At 42.8% G+C, this 24,357-nt stretch overlaps 1 protein-coding gene across 3 annotated transcripts; it reads right to left on the bottom strand.

The window, feature by feature from the left end:
* Window positions 1-5,701: 5,701 nt before the first annotated feature.
* FBXL3 (F-box and leucine rich repeat protein 3) lies at window positions 5,702-23,234 on the bottom strand. Of its 3 annotated transcripts, none has more exons than XM_064440716.1 (5): window positions 23,161-23,234; window positions 18,824-19,198; window positions 16,422-16,544; window positions 12,602-12,773; window positions 5,702-7,531 (listed from the first exon to the last, which is right to left on the bottom strand). In XM_064440716.1, exons 2-5 carry the CDS (start codon window positions 19,184-19,186, stop codon window positions 6,888-6,890), a joined length of 1,302 nt encoding a protein of 433 aa, XP_064296786.1. In that variant the 5' UTR covers window positions 19,187-19,198; window positions 23,161-23,234; the 3' UTR covers window positions 5,702-6,887. The 3 variants fall into 3 exon arrangements, with proteins under 3 accessions (XP_064296786.1, XP_064296784.1, XP_064296785.1); XM_064440714.1 differs by lacking the exon at window positions 23,161-23,234 and adding an exon at window positions 22,862-23,073 and having other exon boundaries at window positions 18,824-19,187; XM_064440715.1 differs by lacking the exon at window positions 23,161-23,234 and adding an exon at window positions 22,116-22,368 and having other exon boundaries at window positions 18,824-19,187.
* Between the last annotated feature and the right edge of the window lie 1,123 nt (window positions 23,235-24,357).

Below are 24,357 nucleotides of genomic sequence, written 5' to 3'. Positions count from 1 at the left end.
CTTGCGTGTGAGTTTTCTAGCACAGATAGCAGGCAAACAGCCTGTTTTGATGTCAGCTTTGTTGCATAACTAACTGCAGTGTTCTAGCAGTCTCCAGTCTTAAAGTCTACTTGAAGCTTCAATTCGGGCAGTTTCCTAGAAGTTGTGTTTATATTACTTTTACATTTCTTTAGAAAGCATGGAATCCTTAAGATGAAAGAAGCAACGACAGTTTGTGGGGTGTCAGAGTCACAGTTAAAAACCAGCGCTTCTCACAGATTTGCCTGTAAAAAGCATTTGCAACCTCTTACTGGTAGCGATGCTTGCAGTAACGTTGCCGTGCCTGCTGCCGTGACCTGGAGTCCTGTTCCAGGGTGGGCCTAGAGCAGCCTGGCAACTAGTTCCCTTTAAACCCAACTGACCGACGCCAAGGGAACGCCGGCTTCCTGGAGAGCAGCGAGGTGCCTATACTCAAAAAATACACCTGCAGCAGCAGAATCGTTTCGTCTCCAAATGTGCGCTGCTCATTGCTTTAAACCATTTGCACTCCTGCAGAGGTTATTACTGCATCATGGCCAAGCACTTTTGTAGCGCAGGAACCCAATTTTGCAGTTTCGTTTGGCTTGAGCAAAGTTAATAGCCTGCTACAGCCAAAGAGGGGCATACACAGTGTGAGTACGTGGTGATTTGATTGAAATCAAAAGAATGGCAGAAAATTAGCCTTATATTAAAAGGTCACAAAGATTAATTACTTGAATTGTATTACCACGTAACAGGATGAGTGTGAGAGCTAGCGTGAGAGGAAAGCGGTGATGAAAGCACCCCCGTTCTGTGGTGGAAAACTGCTAATTAGTTCCACTGTTACGTAAAACTTCATCTTCTACCTCAACTTGAAAGACTCTACTCTCTGCAGCTAAAGACACAAGCCCTTGCTTTAACCAGCTGAGCTTCATATTCTTTAGATCACCCACCAAGGCGATAATCAAGGAGGCACTAGGGAAGATGAAGGGGTGCAGGAAGCCTGTTTGCAGAAGGTATGTTCTTGTTGGTTGCATGTTTTTATGAATGTGAAACCCTCAACATTGTTGAGCCTGCATTTAGCTTCTCAGGAAAAACCCTCAACCTCAAAACCTGCGTCCACAGCTCTGAAGGGGAAGTAGGGTCAGAGAACCAAGCTGGTAGAAGCCCCAGAAGCTGCTTCTCTAGCATTTGCTAAAAATCTTGTAGGATCGATGCAGCTAGAGAGACCTTTCAGAGCCTGAAGCTGATGCTATGGTGGGGTAGGTTGTGCTCCCTCAGTGTAGAGGTCGCTGTTGAGGTGGCCAGTGCTGTTCATTCACTATACAGTACTTCCCTGTCTTCCTACAGGGCCTAGGGAGCCCATGCACCAAGAAGTCGTTCTTTTCTCCTAATAGTTGGAGTAGTTTGCAATGCACAGAACCCCCTCACAGAGCTGGAAGTGCCAAATTCTGAAGCACAGGTAATGGTAGCTGAACTCACACATCCAAGGTGCCTTGTGCAGCCCCTAACACTCAAGAAGATGGGTGTTTGCGGACCAGTAATATCTAGAGAGATTATACAATAGCCTGATGTAGCTGAGTGGTTGCAGAGCTTAAAACCTTCATGATTATTGAAGAACTCAGTCAAAAATAGCAGATGTCTATATGAAAGAAAGAACCACTTCTCACATCTATGGACAAACGTACCTTCATGGTTCTGTCAGTATAAGTTTGTGATATCCTTGTCTTTTTGCACCTAAATAACAACCCTTTTTCCTTTTCCTATTTCATCTGTACAATCTGCTTAATTTAGCATGTGTTACTCTAACCCTAATACTCTGCATGGTACAGGGAGTTGCTTCAAGGAGAAACAGTTACATCCTAGCACCTATCAGTTGTAAGTTAGGGGACAGTAAATTTCTAGCAAGAAAAAAGGCAAAGCCAACCAGGCAGTTATTTGTCAGGGATGCTGCATCCCGTCTGGGCAGACACAGAAAGAACCAGCTGTTTGAGCCGGAATCAGCAGTAGGTCACACGGACGGTCGTTTGACGATTGCATTAGGCAGTCACGTGTGTATGCAAGTCCGTTCCATGCTTTGGAAGAAAGAGGACCTCTATCCTCTGTTTAAAGGTACTGATTATCAGTGTAGGAGTTGCCCTCTTTTTAAATGTACACGAGTGCCTTATGAGGCCAGTATTTATCCCTTCTGGGCACAAGTGTGGGAGAGCGTGCCCCTCGCTTGCTTTGCTTCTCTCACTTTGGGAGGTTTTGTTCAGAATCATAAAAGCCAACTGCTCAGACTGAATGCACAGCCAGGTGGAAATGAACTCCACCAGCGCAAACTGCAACTCTGGAAGAGGTGCAGTTGTTGAAGGTGACTGATTATTGCACTGAAAATAGTTTCACTAGCATTTAGACCGAGGTTAACGAGTGCAGTGCTGTCTTGTAGGCAGAATCCTTAAGGTAGGCCTACAGGGTTAGATCCAAAATAACACCGAGGTGATGGCGCAGACTACTTCTGTGAAGTTTAGACGAGCCCAGAATAGGTTGTAAAGACAACACTTCTGTCACTTAAAAGGCATTGCAATATCGAACAGCTTCCACACACCTGATGATCTGTTGTTCGCGCCTGAAACCCACCGCTTTAGCTCAAGCGCTTGACGTGGAGCCCTTCTGGCTGACAGTCACACGGGGGAGCAGGACTAACAGGATCACGCCTCACATTTCTCTCACAGCCAGCCGGTATCAGCACTTGCCTGATGGTGGGACCCGGGGGCTGTCCTAACTGCCGGGCTCAAGGATAAGCTCCTCCTTTCTCTTTCACCCATCTCCAGTGACCATACACTGAGTCATGACTCATGCTTTGAATACTTCACACTGTGCTTGGTTCTGCTCCCTGCTTTGATGCACACTGCAGGTAAGGGTCAAAAAATGCAATCGTTCTATAAGACAAAAATTTCCAAGTCTGCACAGTGGTCTTGTGCAAGGCTGCTTCGTTTTCGTACCCCCCTGAGCTGCTCGGGGCCGTAACCCACGCTGCCCTCCAGCAGGGTTCTCGCGGAAGGCAGTCGTACATCAACTTCAAATACAGCACGCGGCTCCTTTGCCGAAGCACCGTGCAGCGAGACCAGCCGGTGCGAACGCTTTCTGCCTTTCCCCTCCCAGACCCACGCACAGACGTTCTGGTGCCTTCAGCACCGCAACTGAGGGTGGTGTCAGCCATGCTGAGGTTCTTCTGGCTTCGAAGTTGCCACAATGAGAGGATAACTTGAAAAGCGGAGCAGGCTGCTGCTCTGCTACTTAAAATGGAGTCTGGATCTTAAGTCTAAAGCATAAACCACCCCCCCGCCATCAGCTGGTGGTTGCAAATTAGCAGTAGTAGATAGTGAAAATAGACCTCACCAGCCATCCAGAGAACATCATATTTTCAGTCTAGTTAAAACGGCTAGAATGAAAAGCATCACCTCCTGTGTCATCGTGCTTCATGCACCGGTGGAAGACAGGACAGAAAGAGCACAGCACAATCTCTGTTCCAAAGCACGGGAACTACAACAGCCAGCAGTGGGCGTGATCCTACAAGGGAAACCTACCCAAAAGGATGAAGAGATGGGCATACAGAACATCTGCGGTTCACTGTGGTTTCACTGTCCTAGTTTTGATACTACCAAACTTCCATCATATCTCCAAGGAGCTTGTTTCTACAGCACCCATATTTTAGGAAAGCTAACGTACTGTTTGTAGTCTGAACTGCAGACACTGAGGTTGGGAGTCCCTTTCAGGTTTCACAAACAACTTCCTCGTTAAGTCAATGCCCTAGTTTCACATACAGCCGCAGCACTTATCTTTACAATTTCACGTGCGACTGATTAGACCGGCCAGAGATAAAGACAGATCTCTGAAGCAGTAACAAAGTTTAGGTTTTAATCAGGTCTACTCTGAATATAAAGAGGGTTTTAGTCACGTCTACTCCGAATATAAAGAGGCCCAGCTGAACCCTGCTTTGAATTCACAGGGAATTAATTTGGTGCACATCAAACTTTTAAACAACTGGAATTCATAGAGCTAGTTTATGCCTAGGTAGTTAGATCAGTTTGTGTAATATTAGTGAAAGTTTGAGTACAAAGGCCTAAAACACCCACTTAAATGCGTAAGTTTGTAGTTTTAGGTAAATCATGGGAAACAACCAAGCCAACGCAGGATTATCTCCTGAAAACTACAAGAAAGAAAGGTGATCTCGGGGGAAAATGATACTCTACAGCTGTAAGACACCAGCGTTCGCATTTCTAGTGAACTTCACGGAAGTCTGTAGCACTCTTGGTACTACTCGTGTCATAGATTTTACTTTTTTTAAATATTTGTTTTGCCCAACATGTGTAGAAAGCAAAGGAAGGGTTGTACAAGATTTGCTAAAAAGGAGCACTGCAGCTTTTCCTGAAGCTGCTTGATTGTAGGCTTGCCTGGGAAGTTCGCTTTATAGCTGGATTGTTTGAGATAAGGATGCTGTAATTAGTTTGGTGTATAAAAACTGCCGACTGCTTTTAAGTGCTTTTCTTATCCTTGAGCATTCTGATAACGGTACTGTGTCGCATCCACAAAGGACTTTTTGAAGTCTATGCAACAAGACAGAGACCTTGGAAAAGGCCAGCCAGTCACCTTGCTGGGGAGAGCAGTTCCACTACAACTAAGCGTAGAGCCTCCAACCGCTAGCACGCTCCCCACCTCGGGACCCGACAGAGCTCCCTCAGCGAGAAGGGGAACGCTGCGTTTCAAAGACGCCAATTCCAGAAGCGAGAGAACTCGGGTGTTTGGGTTGCATCTTGCCTTTCCAGTGATTCCCGCCAGTGCAGCGGTGAGCAACACCCTGACTTACCTTGCCGGCGTCAGCACACCAGCAGTCAAGGTCCGGAGAGGTTTTTAGCGGCATTAGGAACGAGATTACTTCACACGTTAATTTAGTAAAAACACGTCCTCTTGCCCAGATCAGTAGCGTTACTCAACCTTTATCGCGCAGGCAACTCCGAGAGTCAGAAGATAAAAAACACTTGAGCTTTTTTTACTTTTACAGACTAAGTATATTGACACCTTTTATACAAATAAAAGCAAATTATAGTATTACATTAATTTAACAAATTCTAATACAAAACCTGCATATTTAATAAAATGCAACTTTAAAATCAAAGCTCTACAGAAACATACTGCTCCCCTGTAAGGATGTCCAGTCCGCCGAGCAACATTTACTCAAAATACAGCTATGAACTTACCTACGCTCATAAGTGTGTTACACTTCAACTATACATTTGGATAAGCATTACTGAAATCAGAAATTAAGAAAATCTGCTTATTACCAGACCCAGCCGTACAGCTCAAACGAGAAGCGGCCACCAGCTGAGCTCAGCTCGACGCGCCGCTGGAGCAGCTCTGCCTTGCTGGCGCCTGGCCACGCCTTCCAAAAACACATTCAGCAGTCGCGTGAACACTTCCGTGTTACCCACCAGTAATGTAAAAAGAGAAAATAACGTAGCTGTTGGCGGTAAGGAATGAAGTCACAAGCCACATCCAGGTCACAGGCAATACATTGCCTACGCCACTTACAGCCTAAAAACTTTCTTTAATAAAAACGATTTACCAAATATTCAAAACAAATTTTTGCCTATTGCTCTACTTCACGCAAGTTTACCGCTTTTAGGTTTTTAAATATTACGAAATGATCGAACTAGCCAAGTTAAAGGGTATACAAAATGATCATCTATCAAACATTCACTTTATACATAAACGTTTCTGAAACAGATTTACAGTATACAATTAGTTTATACAGCTTAAGCAGCGGTTACAACGTCATTTCTCTCAAATCGAAAGCAGCCAAAAGGCCTACGCTTCTGTGAAAAGATTCTGGGTTGCCGTTCAAAATTCAACTTTCCTGTCTCACACCGTTCGCATCCACGTCACCGCATTTAACACTGCAGGCTTCGTTTAATAAACTATACACGATCCCACCTGACCGTATGCTGCAAAACTGGTTCATGTGCAAGAAAAGCTCATTAATTCTGACGTGTTTTTACATACAACGTATCTACATTTTTTCCCCAGAATGCTTCCGCTTCCTGAGCTACACGTAAAATACCTTAAAACAGGTTTAGACACAGATCTGAGACCCCGTAAGCGAACTACAGTAAAATGCTTAGAGGGGGGGAAAAAAAAAAACCAACAAAACAAAACCCAAAACCCACCACACCGCTTTTGGTAGCTCGCACCACGATGTTTGCGCTCTAAATGCATTTTAGGATGGATCTAATGATCTGTCGGATAAGGCAGCAAACCTAATATTTTAATTGTCTAACCTATATGCTTGTGTATGGCTCTTGCATTTTATGACTTTTATATAAAGGAACATACAGATTTCACAGCCTACTAAATACTCCTTATCATCTTGATCTTCTCATCTCAGTGACTGGATTTAGAAACGCTACAGTCTGCAACAAACGCATGCGATTTCGGTGGGGTTCTGTTGTTTTTTTTTTAAGATCAAATTTGATCACGTTCAATCCTAGTATCTAAGTCAAAGAAGGACAGCATATTAAAACTGATATTTTGCAGGTACGTTACATTATTTTAAATACATTTTTTGTCATTTCCATAAAAGTCTGAGGTCACTGTCAACAAAAAAGAACAAGTCTAACACAGAAAAACACATTTTTGTTTGGATGAAAACGGCTTTTGGAGCTGTGATTTATGTTTTTGAATCTGCATTTCATAAATCATTTTTCAATGGAAAAATTAATTTTCTAATCAAACAATGAAGTAACTTACAGTAAAAACTACAGTATTAAATAAGCTTATACAGTAAATTGCAATAGGGTAAGCTTGGGTTTAAGGTGCTCTTCCATCCGCCCAGAAGTCTTTTAAGGGCTTTACCACGTGGGCATCATGTCCGGGAACCAGACTCTACCGAGATGCTTTGAAACCTCCCAATGAATCTGCTCCAAGCTGTATTTCTGATCGGGAATCAAAACTTCCTCCATAATGGACAGCTGAGAGAGACGACCGCCACACATCTTCACAAACTCAACAAAGGCACTGCAAGAGACTTCACATTCTCCTAGGCCGACGGCCGACAGATACTTGCACCGTTCTGCAATACGGATCAGCTCCTCGTCCAGCGGCCGTAACCCGTTGGCGCACACCACCAGTTCCACTAACCGAGGACACGTCATCCCGACACGGCCAAGCACGTCTTTGCTTACCGACCTCCCGAAGTAAAGGTGAGTGACGGGTATCTCGTAACGAAAGAACGGGTCAAACTCTTCTTCATACAAGAAAAAGTACATGACTAAATTGACTTTAGGAGAATGCTTGATGAAAGCGTCCCAGCTGCTCTTCTGAATCGTGTGGAACTGAGTCTGTCCAGGATTTTCACTGACAACATCAATGCGCAAGTGTTCTAACCTGACGTGTTTTTCAGAAGACAACGCAAGCAGCAGCTCATCGCTCAGCAGGTGGTAGTTCAGTGCCAGCTCACGTAAGCCGTGACACTGGTCAGCCACGCAAAGGATACCTGGGAAAAGAGAACGTTATGGAAGGGGTTACACAGATAAACGTGCTCACGACTGAAGAAGAAACGTAAGAGCGAGTCTGTTTATGCCAAGAGGGCGCCGGACAACCAGAACACGAATCTTTTTCACATAAGCACGGCCTTGCAACTTCTTTGTACCCCCACGCCAGGATGCGCACACACTGTGCAACGACACTGCTGTTTTGCTAGGGAAACTCGAAGTTAATGCTCTGTATATATAATATACAATAACCGTATATATAATATAAATATACTTATATATAAATAATATATAAATAATTATAAATATAATTTATTTATATTATATATACACATATAAATAAGTAAAAATATAAACAATATATAAAACTTTATATAATAATATAAATATAAAATAACCGTATACATCCCTGTGGGAGTTAATTCTCATGGGGCAAATATATAAATAGCATGCTCCGACTGTTCTGCCCTGTTGTAAGCCCACATACACTCACAGTCATTTTTGTGAGAGGGACTTACTCATAACAGAAGTATTTCCCTGGCCTGCTCTGGAAAAGCGGCTGTCCCGCCCTGCGGCTGACAAAGCGGCCACACATGAAGACTCTTACCCAAGGAGAGCAAATGTAAAATGAATGCCAGATTTTAATCAAATACAGAAGTTGCTACTGTCAGGGGTTGTTCTTTCTAGCAAGATACAAATATTTAAGTTGTAAAAAGCAACCGCAACAAGGGGGAAAACACTAAAAATTGGGAGCTGTAATTCCTAGAACAGCGATTTTCAGACTCTCCCTTTAATGAATCAATATAACCTGCTGCTCGCTGAAGACAAAGACATTAACAAAAAGACTTCCACTCAGTCTATAAGGTTTCCAGTCATCCTATTTGCAGATACAAGCAATGGTATCAGGACACTAAAAAAAAAAAAAGCATACAGTCCTCTCTGCACTTCCTGTGACCCAGAAAACTGCACAAATCTCAGGATACAGTCTTCCCATTAACAGGGGAGATGAGAACATGGCTTCTAATATGCAGCTGAAAAACCCAGGCTCAATACACTAGAGGTCTGAAGCAATGGGAAGAAGTACAGAAAGGGAGCAGGAACAGTTATTTTAAGTTTTTAAACTCAAAAGCCTATACTGAGCCTAAAAATGCTTTCTTTTAAAGAATTACTCTAAAAAAATTCAATTTCATAAACATACACCCCCAAAAAGTATATATTTTCAACCTGAGGATCTGCAAGAACACACATATCAGAAGCTCTTCTAACTATGTCAAATACTGTCACTTCAAGTATAAAAAGGTTGTTAAATAGAAAAAAAAAAAAAAGAGCAATCAGAATTTTAATCCAACTCCTACTGCAACTATTTCCCATAGAAGCAGCTCAGCTATGTAAATGTACTCATTATTTCATTCGGGGGAGGGGGTGGTATCCAAGATGAAGTGAAAATCTGGGATTTTTTACCTTTTTTTTTTTTTTTTTAAGACTGGAGTACAAAATTAGAACAATTAAGTATAACTACAAACTCGTGTGTACCTTCTACACATTCCAGGGCTCATTTCTTGTCCTTACATCGTAACAAACCAAGTTATTCTTACAGCAATACTTCCATGAGGGCTGCTTATGACCCCTCCATTTCAGCAGTCGGGCATGTTGCTTCACACTACCTAGCTCCGTTGACACATGAAATATTTTAACCAGTTTCAACATTCAGACTCATTCTCTCATTGAGATCCTGAAGAAAATGGAATTTTTGGAATTTTCCGCTAAGCCGTAACAATGAACTATGTGAGCCTGGCAAAACAGAAGCTGAGGGCCAGAGATAGGAACTGAGAGATAGAGAAGCACTTTTACAACTATATCCTTGAGGAGAGCTGAGAGACTGATCAAAGCAAACATCCCGTCTCAGAAGGTGCTGACAACAGGGTGATAAAGTGTACAGTCAAGGAGAACAACTAATTGGGATGTTGATAAGAAGTAAAATGAAGTGCCCATTAGGGGAACTATCCTCATTAATATACTAAAAATCAGTACCATAGGCCAGGAACCGCCCGCTCCTCTAGTAAGTCCCTTACTCCCAGAGCATGCGTGGTAAATTAGAAGTGAGTTGTACCTTTACATTGAAGCGAGAAAGAAATTAACTAATTGTTAGCTGAGGTGTGTGAATATTAGCTGTCACTGACATGTTTAACTGTATAAATGCCTTGCAGTTTCGCGGTGCGGTGTGCTAGCTTTGTGGGTTACTGCCTCGCACCAATCTTTGCACAAAACTGAACAAAATACCTCTGCTCTGTGTGGAGTTTGGGGTTTTGCACACCGGGCGAACGAACCCGCTTTTTGGGAGAACATCATCACTACGCACTTTCAGAAAACAGCTTGCTACAGATTTAGCATCCAAACCAGCTCGTTATCCAGACTGCCATCCTTCAAACAATAATCTTCGTTAATAATAATAATTTGCAATGCAAAAGGGAAGAACTGGGTTCAACTTGCTGCGATTTTGTTATGGGTCTAGAACTGCACATCCGCATCACATACTGGCAGTGAGGTTATGTATTCTGCACACAGAGCTGACAAGGAACCCAGCGTAGATCGTTACTGGAGGGCAGGCCTGGAGCCTACCATGCAAGAGGCACAAATGTCCCTAGGCACTGCCCAAACCTTTATGTCTTCGGGAGGTAAAAGGCTCCAATACCATACAGCACAGATTTGCATCAAAACCAGCCCTCTAGTGAAGGGCTGATGCAGATGCGCCCTACATCCTCCCTTCTCCCCCACCCCTCGTTCAAAGAGAAGCACCCTCCTACCCCAAAGCAGAGCAGAAGCAGCCTTTACAGAAAGGCTTTCAGTTCCCTCTGTTCCAGTAGCTAGTATTTCAGGTAATAAATGACAGCACATCTGTGCAGGTTTAAAGATAACCATTATTTTGTTTTACAAGGCACTGTTGTGGTTCTAATGCAAGTTAGAGTTCAGACGGAAAAGAGCAAGCAGAAGAAGCCTCAGATACGCTCACAAATATTAGAAATACATCACAGCCTCTGAATTCCCCACCCCAAACCCAAACATGCCCATCTTTGTACAGTAACTTAGGGATTACTCAGAGCATCCTGTGGAACCAACTCACAGATCAATACCAGTCTGTCTCCTTTATCCCCACCGTAATGGAGTCTCTCTTACACTACTTGCATTACTCTTCTCTGTCCTTCACTAACAAAATGCTTAAGAATGAATCTAGTGCTGACTGTTCCCACCCACAAACTGAAACTTGACGGCACATTATACCATTTTCAGTAATCAGTTTTGCATAACTCCTGGCCCTTTTGGTTCAGTTACAGTTTTTCCACGTTTATAGCAGCCTGCTAATTATAGTATTCCCATTAGAAAAAAAAAATAATCCAGGTAAGTCTCATTTTTGCAGCTTGCCTTCTCTGAAGCCAACTATCCACGTACCAGCTCCTTTCTTTTGTTCCACTTTTTTCTCCATCTCAAGGCACACCCATACCCAAATTAAGCAATCAAACCTTACTGCCATTTGCTGAGCACTCTCTTGTTTTGTCACTAAGGCATTGGATCCCATTCTATTCGCCTCCACTCAGTGAAGGACAGCGCTAGTTGTGTTCCTTGTTCCTCAAACAGGCATTGCCATTCCATACGCATTGTTCCTTCGATTTAAAACATTGTAAAAGATACATCAAACAGAATACAACAGTCAGACAACTTTGTAAACCCACACCCCTCTCCCAAACTATCAAGTGTATGACGTTCCGTAGAACCTTCTAGCAAGGACTAGCCACAAGCAAGCAAACTCCACTAGAGCCGACAGGTTACTCCTGGATCCAAGCCCAAGGAAATTACTCTCTCTGCCTAGCTACAAATTACTGCCAGATCCTCTTCTTCTTGACACATTATGGATCCCATGCTCCCCAGGATTCTCAAATGAAATTTTAAGTCACTCAAGCCAATTTTAAAACCCCTTACCTACAATTACAAAGCTTTGAAGGAAGGAATGTTCCAGTTAACATGCTGGTGAACACTTTGCTGGACAGATCTGCTGCAAAACAAACCTGCGTTTTCAAGACTTTATACAAACCCAAACACAAGGTTCTGTTCAAGAGCTACACCTGCAAAAGGTACTAAGTTTGTGTTTTGTTCATTTTCACCACAGCAACACGCCCTCTGCTACAGGACTGGCTCCTCCACGTAGCAGGAGTCCTGCTAGTGAATTTTACATACAAATATACCATATATTTACAGTTGCAATACATTTGCATGAAGAAAGTTATGGTGACTGCAGTAGTTTCTACTTATCCTCAGAAGGGGAATGTAAGTAAGTTGCCAGCATCCTATTTATAATTCCCCTTGCATTTCTCAGTGGAAAAACTAAGTGTTAAGTTGATGGGCTGTGAATCAATCTTAAACCTGCTGTGCATTGCATAAATCTTCCACAAACATTAATTCTGTGAACTTCTACAATCTGAGTGCTTTCATTCTGATATGAGCTGGCTTTGTTCTTGCTGCAAACACACTTACGAGTGTTGATGAAGTATGTTTGGTAACAGCAGCTCAGCCTCATCTCCCCTTTGTTGATGCTGTCTGCACTTATTCTCCAGCAAAAGACTAAACTGCTTTCTTTGAGAACGACTAAACAAGCATCTTCATAATCCATGACACTGCAACACTCAAAACCCACACATGATGAACCACAGAACAGGAACTAATGTTCCAAAAAGCTTAATTATACTGAAATACTTAAACAGTCATTGTAGAAGTAGTCCCCATCAAGTCAATATGTACTCTTTTAACTTTCACAGGAGGCTCGTTGTTTGTCCGGGAGAGATGTGCTATTTTGTTATTAGCTCAGTAGTCACTCTGCAAGTGGTGGGATGGATGGATGGATGGACTGACAACCAGCTGAATTAGTGTTTTATTCAGTGACAGTTGCTGTAGATACCACATTCACCCTCACCCCACTATTTTTTTCAGAGTTTACTGGTTTCAGACAGAATTTAATGCATACATTTCAAAAAAAAAAACCAAAACCAACCAAACCACAACCCCAAAATACAGTAGCTTACCAGCTGGAGAAACATGAGGGCAACTGCTCATTTTCAACAGTTTGAGCGTGTCACTGTTGTTAGCCACTAGCACTTTGAGAGATGGATCGTCTACTGGTGTATCGTCAATCTTAAGTGAAGAGAGGGATTTGGAGTTTACAAACACCACTGTCAGTGCGGAAATGAAGTGAGACTGGGGAAAAAAGAAAAGTTTAAATGAAACAGTAGCATCTGAAATAAGAATCTCAATGTTTTTACACTGTACACAACGTTCCTAGTTTTACTTATTGAAAGCATTTGCTGAAAAGGCATGCTGATATTGCATAATTAAAAATTAATACTAAAATTGACATATTTTTGAGTAGAGGAAGTATAACCATTTTAGTGATCGGTCTATGTATTTCAGAATGTCTAACATTAAACATTAACCATGGACCTGACCCAGGACAATCCACTACACAAACTTATACCTATAGGAAGATCAAGAGCAAAGAGAAAGCCTAGAAGCTTGAATTCTGAGGATCATTTGGAAGTTGCACTCCAAAAGCAGCAGGAGGAACTCCCACGTGGCGAGTTGTGCTGCTTTGGTGGGATGCAAACAGTCAAGGGTGGCAACCCTGTACTGTTAAGATGTGTCCAAAGCCAAACAGTACCGCTGCCCGCCTACTTTCCCCACAGAGCACTTAGGGTTTGAATGGATTTATCTTGCAAAGCTAATGGGAGTGGTCCAAACCCAGCCAAGGGGCAGGTGATTAATTAGTTACCAGTTAAGCAGCATAGATAACGTAGGTGCGGTGCTCAAGGTTGCCCCTCAGTGTTTTTATGTAACTGCTGAAACCTACCATTAAAGACAGAGCCCAGGACACCTTAACTTGAGAAACACAGTTGGAGGAGCAGACACAGCAGTGCATGTAGAAATCATTGGTGGTATGAAAGACGCGAATGATTACCTTACCTTCAGGACTTCTTATAAGACTGACTCAATAGGAGACATAAAAAAAGTACTTCCTCCATGCACTGCATTAAATATCCCATCAAATTACCTGCTACTTTGATTTCACCGTCAGCCACATGCACACATAGAATACAGTTATACAAGAGAAGGCCTGGCAACAGTATTGGCTCATTCTTATGTTACATGCTCATAGTTTTTGCTAAAACTCACACACAATTAGATTTAGAGCAGAATTAATATTTTCCCGCTAACATAAACTGCCAAAGTCAGTTTATGCAAATGGAAACAGAAAGTTCACATCAGAAGCATGAGGAATTTTTGCTTTAGGGACCTCTCCCAACTACACTGACAAGACGCTGATTATATACGTGATATACTGAAGAGAGGTCCTTTAATAGTATTTCCACTCTGCATTCTGGAAGTGTTAGTACTGTGGTTTTATTCTCTTTATTTAGAATATGATTCCCTTCACTAAGGCGGCTGTTAAATAGAAAGGCAAAGAAAACAAACCATGTTTACAAAAAACATGTAACTTGAAACTGTAGTTTAAAGAGCTAATGGAAGACAAGCAAATCCCAAAATGTAAAAGCTGTATGTAAATGTAAAATGTAAAATGTAAAAGTATCTTTTCAGTATTGCCACATAAGTAGCTGACAGTACGATTCTTTGAAAGAGTCGTATAGAATGTGCTTAACGAAGAGGCTAGGCAACACGATGCTAAATGTGATTTACAAATATTTGCCAGCTGTCATGTTACTTGAAGTCAGAAGAGTGCCAGTGAAGATAATGCAAAGTAGTTCGGACTTCCTACACAGTCTGATTAAAAAAAAAACAACAACAAAACCAAAACCAACAAAAACCAACCGAAAACCAAAACCAAACCATAAATAAATTGTGCAGCATTAACCATTTTCAGATCCACTTGTCTTTTCCTGCTTGTCAGCCAACGGGCCTGTTACTTACTGCTTCCCACAAGAATTTTTTCACTGTCCAATTAAATTCTTTAGCTTTATTAGTGGTCTCAGAAAATTTAAAAATCATTGCTCATACCATATGCCAGTTACAATATTACTGGAATGGTAAACGTGAAAAGGCAAATTATGCCTAGAGTTGATTTTGGCTCATTTTGAATATACTTTAAGGGCCACATGTGAACCTGTTAGGAACAAAAAAAGGACGCCTGTATTTTAGAAGCCTTGAAGCTGAGTAAGACCATGGCATGAATGACTACAAATAATTATTCAGGAAGCTAAATAGGAGCATAACATACCCCTCCAGCGAAAGTTAAGTAACAGAGCTAGAACAGCATTCAGGTTAAGAAATAGAACAACACGCAAGAGCTGAAAGGACAAAGTATTGCTAACACACTGAAACTGTGTATTTTTTTCACTATGTTCAGGTTTTCTTATAGTCACAACTCAAAGCACATTGAAAAAGGAAAGAAAAATCATACAAAAACTAATCAAAGATCTGAAAAGCCTCTTTGAAAATTAAGGTTTAAAAATACACATTCAAGAGAACTACATGACGCAGCTGTGATCACTGCCAAGGATAATAATTGATAATCCTTCTGTAGCTAACCTTGCTTAAACCCTATAGCCTACTTCCTTTCCTGAGGCTGTCCCTAGTTCTTCCTTGCCCTTGTTGTCGTCATCGGCAATGACATCACTGAGACCCAGCTAATAGACTAGTTGTATCTGGCCCTTCACACACACGGCGACAGGATTCAATGAGGCTGTGAGACAGCCGAGAGGTCCCTGCCATAGACAAGCAGCCCAGGTTACCCCAACCGCTCTCCTGCTCCTCAGCAGTAGTACTTTTCTACCTCTCTAGCAGGAATTCTTGTTTAGAAGCACATAAGAAATTTGTTGTCATCTAGATTAGACGCCTTCTAACAAAGTCTGATTTTTAGTAAACATGCAAGGTAAAAAACTGACAGAAAATTTCAGAAATACAGTGCACTTTGCAAGAATCTGACACCTCACGACATGACGTGAAATACTGAAAATCACGATCACATCACTTTCTAAGGAGACCTCAAAGATATTATAATCCCTACAGCAAGTCCACATGGATAAAACTCTACCACTCATTCGATTACAATCATCTCCTAAACATCTCTACTGCTTGAGCAAGTCCAGCAGAGAGCTACCAAGACGATCAGGGGACTGGAGCATCTCCCTTATGAGGAAAGGCTGAGAGACTTGGGTTTGTTTAGCCTGGAGAAAACTGAGGGGGGATTTCATCAATACATATAAATATCTAAAGGGAGGGTGTCAGGATGATGGGGCCGACTCTTTTCAGTGGTGCCCAATGACAGGACAAGGGGCAATGGGCACAAGTTGGAACACAGGAAGTTCCACCTGAATATGAGGAAAAACTTCTTCACTGCGAGGGTGCCAGAGCAGTGGAACAGGCTGCCCAGGGAGGTTGTGACATCTCCTTCCCTGGAGACATTCCAACCCACCTGGACGTGGTCCTGTGCCCCCTGCTCTAGGTGTCCCTGCTCAAGCAGGGGGGTTGGACAAGATGATCTCCAGAGGTCCCTTCCAACCCCTACCAGTCTGTGATTCTGTGATCCCCCATGGTACAATCACACCAACATGAATTGTCTAGCCTCCTGACTTGCATCATGCTTATGCTGAGGTCAATAGACAGGAGGACTTGGAAGACATAAGGTCAGGACTAAGTTCTCACATGATGCAGAGAATAAGTGAAACTTTATTTACCCATCTTATCACAACAGCTCAGTTCCTCCCTTTAATGAAGCCCAGTGATAAAGTTTTCTTTACCAAAGATTCATATTCTTACAATAAAACTTTTCATAAGGTTATAGAAATACTGTATGAACTACTTTGCTATAGAAAAATATATAGATTAAGATACCTTTGGTAAATCCATGAAGCTTGGCCGGGCAGTTGAAATTAGCCCAAGTGTTTTCAGAGAGCAATTCACAAGCTGTGATAAAATATCACAAGCTGCTTCTGCAGATTCCTTGCTACTGTCCACCTTAAAAACAAAACAGATTTATTGTTTGGAAAACAGTAAATACACTCTTTACCAAAAAGCAGAGTAGAGTATATGTACTTGAATGTTTTTTCACTTTACCTTCTGAAATGTGATGTCAAAAAAACCCACAAGACACTTCACTGGGAATACATCTATGTCATTCTTCCCCCCGCAATCCAAGATAATTTGCTGTAAAATTACTGCTCTCCTGAACATTGTGGTAATATTTAGCATGGGGAGGGGTCAGCTAAACAGTTTGTTCCAAAATATTCAATCCGTATCAAATAATAAGCAAGTGGAGGTTCATTTGGGTCCAGAGCCTACCCCGCTTCCTCTTTACATTCTTCCTTATCAAAATGCAGGAATTCTATACATCCTTTACTGTGTGAAAAAACTGCTTCCTTTTACAGTGACTCAGCTCATAACATCGGGCTGCTGGAGACTTAAGTGCATTACCATTTAAGCCTATATGACTTGGCCTTTATCATTAATACCAATACAGATATGCAACTGATACTCCTTGTTACACAAGTGGATCACTTAACGTGCCTCCAGTGGATTTCCCCCAACACTCAGATGTGCTTTCCAAATAACCTCTTATATACAGTAGGCGTGACTGCTTTGCAAATCTACGGAACAGTAAAAAGCTTGATCACAAGGATCAATTTTAAGTCTACCATAAGCCATGCTACCCTGCCAGCAACTGATCTAAGTCCAATGAACATCCACTTTCTGCTCACACAAGCTGAAACCCCCTAATTTTCAACAATCCAATCATTCTTTGCCTACAAAAAACCAAAAACAAAATCCAAGCTTTCAGCCTTCACAGAGTAACAGTCAATGTTGCATCCACTTCCTTGTGATTATCCTGTGATCTACTGGTCATTCTGCAACACTGAAGGACAACTGAAGGGACATGTTCAGGAAATGATGTGGGTATCACCCTACCAGTGAAGGGCATCTGAAATCCTTCAAAAACACTAGGTGCGAAGCAACATAGACAGGAGGTAGGCACTGGAAGGTCATTCCAATACTGCTATAAATTTTCTTTACTTGGACACTGATAAAAACCCCACAAACCTTGTGATAACCACTTGTATTTGGCATTGCATCAAGCGGTAGCAATACATGTGATCAGGCAGAGGTGCCCCAGCTGATGATTCCCACGTTAGAACTGCCAGATCTCAGAAACAAACTAGTACGTCCACCTTGCTGCAGAAGTAATTTCCCTTCCAAATTTGTCACGTAGCCGATGCATACACAGCCATTTCACAGCACCAAAACTCAGTGATATGTAGGCCGACATTAAAGGCTTTCACCTGATGAAAATAATTCCATGATGTTCACGAAGCCAGTTCTCACCAAATGGTATTTCTGAGCCAAGCACGCTCAGTAGACACGCTATACTGCGCAAATCCCATGCACTTTTTTTTCAGTTAACTGAAATGCAGCTGTGCTGAGTAGATGCCATCGTAGACAATCCCATACAATTTAGTACTAAAACTGCCAGTTTCCTTCTAGTACTACTGAAGGCACTCTCCGTGCATTAGATGTTTTCTAACCATGAATATTAGATCCAACTGCCTACAGGATGTGAAACGGGCAACTGCTCAGATCATGCATCCTGCTCAAACTTAATTCTGAGGCGGATACCCACACGTACAGTAGTATCAGAACTGAAGTACTTGTGCCCACTCATTGAGGCGGAATTTGAAGCAGCTAAGATGCTACAAGAAAAAAAAGCACCACATCAAACAAAAAAACCCAGCCCAGCTAATGGAATTAAGGCAATGAAAAGCTATGTTCAGGACTGCTATTCCAAGTTTTGGTCCTGAAAATACATCCAAATGGAACAAATGAATTGGGAGGTAGCCTCCATGTCTATACGCCCAACTAGTGAGCCCACTTCTTCAGCACACTAGGCCTGAAGACAAGGCCGACCACACAGAGCTGCCATGTTTCTTTTTAAATAACAGACAATCCTAATCACAAAAATAACATCATAAGCCTTTCCTAACATTCGGTGATGTCCTTTAATACTCAGCATCTTAAAGTGTTTTGATCACAGTTGTCAACTACCACTTACTATCAGTATTTTAATTACTGACACACATTAATTCATACTTCTCATGCTTTGATATTCATATAGGTGAACCATCAAAACTGTCTGAAAAGTATCAGCGGTATTTCCTTAGAATATTCTGAATGAAATGACAAGTTTAACAGATGCTTTTGTTCTTATAAAATTATTTTTTAAAAAAGCCTATAAAATACACTACCTTGAAGCTTACATACTGCAGGTGGTTGGCATGCCTCTTTATTATTTGCTTGATGAGTTCAGGATGCGTAGCCCTCAAGTAAGATGTAGCTGGTTGATTCAGTTCAAACTCGAAACACCTCCAGAGATCAGGCATGTGAAACACTTGGTTCCAGCTGCGGCAGACCTGTGATGCATGAGCACGATCCAGAAGAGGCAAGTACTGAAACACCTGCAGGATAATGTCTTGAAGCAGGTTCGCCCAGTCAGGACTCTGTACAACTACGGCTTTCTCATCTACAACTTTGTGTCTCTTGGATTCTTTCTCAGATGTCTCTTCTGATGAGCTGCTGTTGGCCTCATTAGTTTTCCTTCCTCGTTTCATTCTATAAAAACAGTAATAATAATAATAATAATTAAAAATCTATGTTTTGTAAACATAACAGAGCTGAAAAGAACAGTATTAATAGAAAACTGTGGAGGTGATAAAGCATGTTTTTTGTCACTGTACTTTTGCATTCCCCCCCGCCCAACGTGAAGGAAACAAATCCCAAGTAACAATGAGCTTGAAGTGGTAGTCTAAAAATAACATTGCCATCTAAACAGATAACTTTAATATTACCTCTTTAATCATTAACAGTGCCAATCCATTTATAACAGTCAATCTCCTTTCACTGTTTCAGTTTTGTGTTTGGGAACACTTTGAACCTAATTTGTTTTACTGTTTTGTTGCTTATCACTCTACTTTCCTATTAATGGAAAGATATTCTTCTGAACAATTTTATGAACACTGACATTTGTATTGCTGCCCCAGTCCTGTTTACCAGAAACAACATTTGAAGCTGTGGAAGGCAAAAGGCAGCCAAGAAAGTAAATAATGAGTGCAAATAATGCTTGCAAGGCATTGCATCTTGCAGGTGTTGTATCTGGCCAACTCATTTTTCCTCCCAGGAAGAAGCTTTATTTTCTCTTTATTTATTCGAAAAAGGTTACTTCAATATGCATCTATTTTAAATCAGTATCGTTAAAAACACAGTTCATCCAGAACACTGGTGTGCTTTCGTTTTTCCAACTCACTAGTAAATAAGGATTGTGAAAGATTTCCAACAACAGTCTGGAAGTTTCAACTCACAAGAAGAGTGTACAGAAGAGTCAGCAAACTTTCTTCAAAATCGTATTAAATTCAGCAAGTCTGAGGCAAAAGGCTATCTCACTGTCAGCAGCATACACTTCTTCCATGGTGGACTCACTCACACAAGTTCTATCTTATGTTATTAAAAAGGGAAAAATCCATCACTGCTACATACAACTAAAATAAATCTAGCACTGGGTTTTGATCAAAGCGTGTTCTTTCATACATGCCAGCTTACAACTGGATGTAGCATCCAATCATTTATTTTTAAAAGCCTGAACGCAATGAACACCACGTCCTAAAGGACTATGAATGAGACCTCACACTAAACTACAATGCACTCAACCATAGTCTCTAAAAAGCAAAGAGAATCTGGGGGTGGGCTTGATATGCATAAATATCCCCCAGCCCCAGAGATTTCTGTAAGATAAACACGGACTCTGTACACAGTGAAATTATTCTGGTTTAACATTCAAGTACAATTACACATCTAAGATTATCATATGCCCCGTTCATTTGGGGTCTGGACAGTGAACTTTCCCTGCCACGCACTGCAACTAGGTTATAACGAGCAACTACCATCCACAAGCTATCCAACTTGCCAAATCTGGGATAGTGTGTTTGATGTCATTGTCTTTCCAAAGCCATCTCTTCTTAATCTGTAGAAAATGACACAAGGACTTGGCTCTCCAAGTCTTCCTTTACAGACATCCTGCCTCGTCTATCGCTAATAAGGTAACTTACGTGCATAAAGTTTCTAATTAGGTAGGCTACTACCTAACTTATCACTGCATTAAGGGGGTCAAGTTCTGGATTTTCTCCCTTACCACATCAGAGGGACTATTGTGCACACACAGTAGAGCTGATTCACATATACAGCACATTTAATACAACTGATCTTTTCAAAGACATGAGCACCAGATCTGGCACTTCTTCCCCCCCCCCCGCCCCCCCCCCCCCCGTTTTTTTTTTTTTTTTTTTTTTGAAAGACCAGGAGTCAGCTGCCACTAACAAAACTGTATGAATTTTTCAGCTGGAAAAATAACCTCCAAGATGTGGCTGTTAAAAGCAGACCAGGTCATGAACAGCCAACTTAGAAGTTGCACCTCTGAACTAACTCTGATGAGTCCTAAGTGGTTAATATACTCTGGTTACAGATCAAAGCCCACGCCTGAAGTCATGGGGCACTATCCCAAGTTTTTATTGACAGCCAAGGAAGAAAAGAGACAATACCGCCATCACCAGAGCTCTACTGACGATAAATTTCAGGTTACAGTATTTCAAGAAAAGAATATGCTATGTGTTCTAAGTGCCGTGGCTTGAAAAGGACGAGATCGGAAAAGACATTTCCAGACAACTTTTTTGTTATTGACACCTCAGATACTCCCTCTTTTCAATGACAGAGCAATCAGTAGGTTTTCAAAAATACTTCCTTGTGGAACTTAAGACTAAAAAATATTATTATAAGAATTAGATCACTGTTTTGTCATCTAATTTCTAATTATTTGTTAATCTAATTTTTGCCATCTTGTTTCAGAATATCAAGTATTGGAACAGCTTTTTAAAAATGTAACTGGTTTCAACCTCTTAACAGGCCCAACAGTAAAACAAATGCAAACCAGAAAGAATGCAGATTTGCCTACAGAAGTTTGCAGAGTCATCTGAAGATTATTTATAAAAAAAAGTAAGACCACTTAAGAGAAGAAACCCTTCTGCAAATTTAATATAGGAACAGGCAAATGCATTTAGGCAGTTCATTCACTTTCTTTTATATACCTGACAGTCTAAAGAGGTAACCATTTTAAATCCAAGGCTAACAGAAATAACTTTTGTACGAGCAAGACACCGATGCAAATTTCCATGCTAGCACATTACTGCATAGGTACAACCTATTTTTCAAACAACGATTGCTTATCGCTGCTTACAACGCTTGAAGCGTCAGCCTTGCTTTTAACCCTCGCTGGCATACTCAGGACACAGTTATCGCTGGTCAGTTTTTCTTCCAAATTAATGCTATAATCAATTTTGCTTTAAAATCTGAGATCTTGAAAGAAAGGCGAAAAAACGAAACAGAAAAAGCAAGCAAACCCCGCCCCCCCAAATAAAACACAACAACAAAACAAAGGCAAGACCAAAAAACACCCAACCAAAACAAAAAAAAAATATCCTAAACCAACTCTACCAGGACAGAGAGATGTGTGAAATCAGGATGTCTGACTCCTGAAGGTTTTCCAAGTAAATTTCTCGACCTCTTACACCAGCTCGTTTCCGAACGCCGCGCCTGTGCGCAACCCACGCAGCCGCGTTCAACCACCACCACCACCACCCGGTTCGGCTGGCGAGGAGGAGGAGGAGCAAAGCACACGCTTAACGTTGTTTTTATTGCCGACTAAGGTGCAGACAGAAGACGATGGCCGTTAACGGTAAAACCCAAACAAGTTGTGCGCGGCTGTTTACACGCCGCTCGCTGCGCCTGCCCACGGGCGGGCCTCGCCGCGCTGCTTCCACCTCCGGCAGGGCTGTTCTAGAAGCAAAAGGAGGGGTGCGTGCGCCAACGGGGGGAACGCTCTGAAAAAAGAAAAGGGGTGACCCAGACACAAACCCAACCCCTAATCGCCGCGAACAATCAGCTCTGCTGAAAACAATGCAAGATTGGCGATTTACTAGTTGTTACGAGAAGGCTGCGAGGGCCGCGATACTCTGTGAATACGGAGGGTAGGTTTTAAGCCCCTCTCCTCCGGGGGAAGCTTCACCTCAGGGCCGGCTCCCTCCGCCCCAGCGGCCCCGGGCGCGGCGCGGCGGGGCTCGAACCGACGGGGACAGACTGCCCCAAGCCCTGCCGCCCCGCTACTCGGGCCCCCCTTCAGCCGGGGTCCAGAGGAGGGCCCTGCTGCGCCCCCGCCGCCCACCCCCTTCCAGTCCCGTCACCTGGCGGCTCCCCGCTGCGCTCCGCATTAACCGGGACTCGGGCCGCGCTGGCGCCTCCGCTCCGGCCACATCAGCTCCCTCCACCGAAGCCGACCCTAGCGCCTCCTTGGCCCAGCCCGATCCGTCCCGCCTCGCCGCTTCCCTCCTTCCCTCTCTGTTTACTTCCCAGCGGCGGAAGCCACGCAACCCAGCCAAAATGGCGGCGGGCGGGATGCGAGGCGGCGCGTCCCCTCCCCTCCGTGTCCACACCCCCGCGAAGGGGGAGGCGGCGGGGCGAGAACTACCCATCGTGGCGGCAGCCCTCCAGGCGATATGGCAGGGCGGTGGTGCCGCTGGGGAGCGTCCCGTCCCGTCCCGTCCCGTCCCGTCCCGTCCCGTCCCGCTGACCGTAGCGGCTGGTGGGGGACAGCCGTCCCGGCCTCCCGCCCCCTTCCCGCCTCCCCGGCCGCCTGAGCGGGCAGGCCGGTGGCTTCGCCTGGCGTCCCTGGAGGCGTCTCGGCCGGCTGCTCGGCGGCCAGGAGAGGGAGCAGGGCGGGCTAGGGAAGAAAATAGCGGGGCTAATGTTTGGCAGCGGCGCTGGATCTTCATCGCTAATAGAGCCAGTCATCTCAGAAATGTGGGAGCGCTATGTCAGGCCTGCCTTGGGAATAAATCTCATGGAGAAAGCAAACGATGCTTCGCGGGCCCAGCAGGCGCTGGGGATGGGATGCTTGCGATATTGCCGGGCAAAGGAGACAAAAAAGCGACGCCTGACAATCCCCTTCGGTTGCGAATTCCCTGTTACAACATGATCCCTGCCAACGTGGGGCATCACCTACAGCTCGTTTTCCAGTTCTGTGCGTGACTGAACTTCTTAAAGTTGCTGTGATTCCCAGAACTTAATTATTTATTGCAGTCTATAATAAATTGCTGCTTGAATTTTTAATTTCAGGCTAGCGGGTTATGATACCAATTTCCATCGTTAAGTTTCTTGGAAACAGCTGGGTGTGATCCAATGCTCTCCCCAGTCTTGAAACAGCTTCGAAACAGGGTAACAGTTCTTCAGTGATCTCTCAGATGTTACCGTCCAGGAGTTCTTTGAGGGGCACTTTATATAAAAAAATTTTCAGCAGTATTTTCTTGCATACTTAAGGTCTCTTGAAAAAGAAACCTTTTTTCTTTCTTTCTTTCTTTCATTTTTAAGTCTAATTCCTTGAAATTATTAGTGGGGAAAAATTACTTGCATAAACCAGGAATGTTTTCCAGTGAGAAAAGTTCATTTTACTTTTGAATTTCTACGAGAGAATATTCTGTTTTTCCTCAATTCAAAATGTCTTGAGACATTTACCGCAGCTCACCCATTATTGTTCTATATGTATTTATAAATCTACATCCAGCCTTCAGCTTTTTGGGAAATGCATCAAAAATCTGGAGGTAAGAGATGGGTTATCACCTCACCCTGGGCAAATTAATGAGCATCTCAAAAACGCTTGTAAAAGCATGTAACAGTGTCCTGG

The sequence above is a fragment of the Phalacrocorax carbo genome, chromosome 1, assembly GCF_963921805.1.
Source record: "Phalacrocorax carbo chromosome 1, bPhaCar2.1, whole genome shotgun sequence".
NCBI lineage: Eukaryota > Metazoa > Chordata > Aves > Suliformes > Phalacrocoracidae > Phalacrocorax > Phalacrocorax carbo.
The sequence above is the reverse complement of the archived record's forward strand: the minus strand, read 5'-3'. Positions and strand labels throughout refer to the sequence as shown.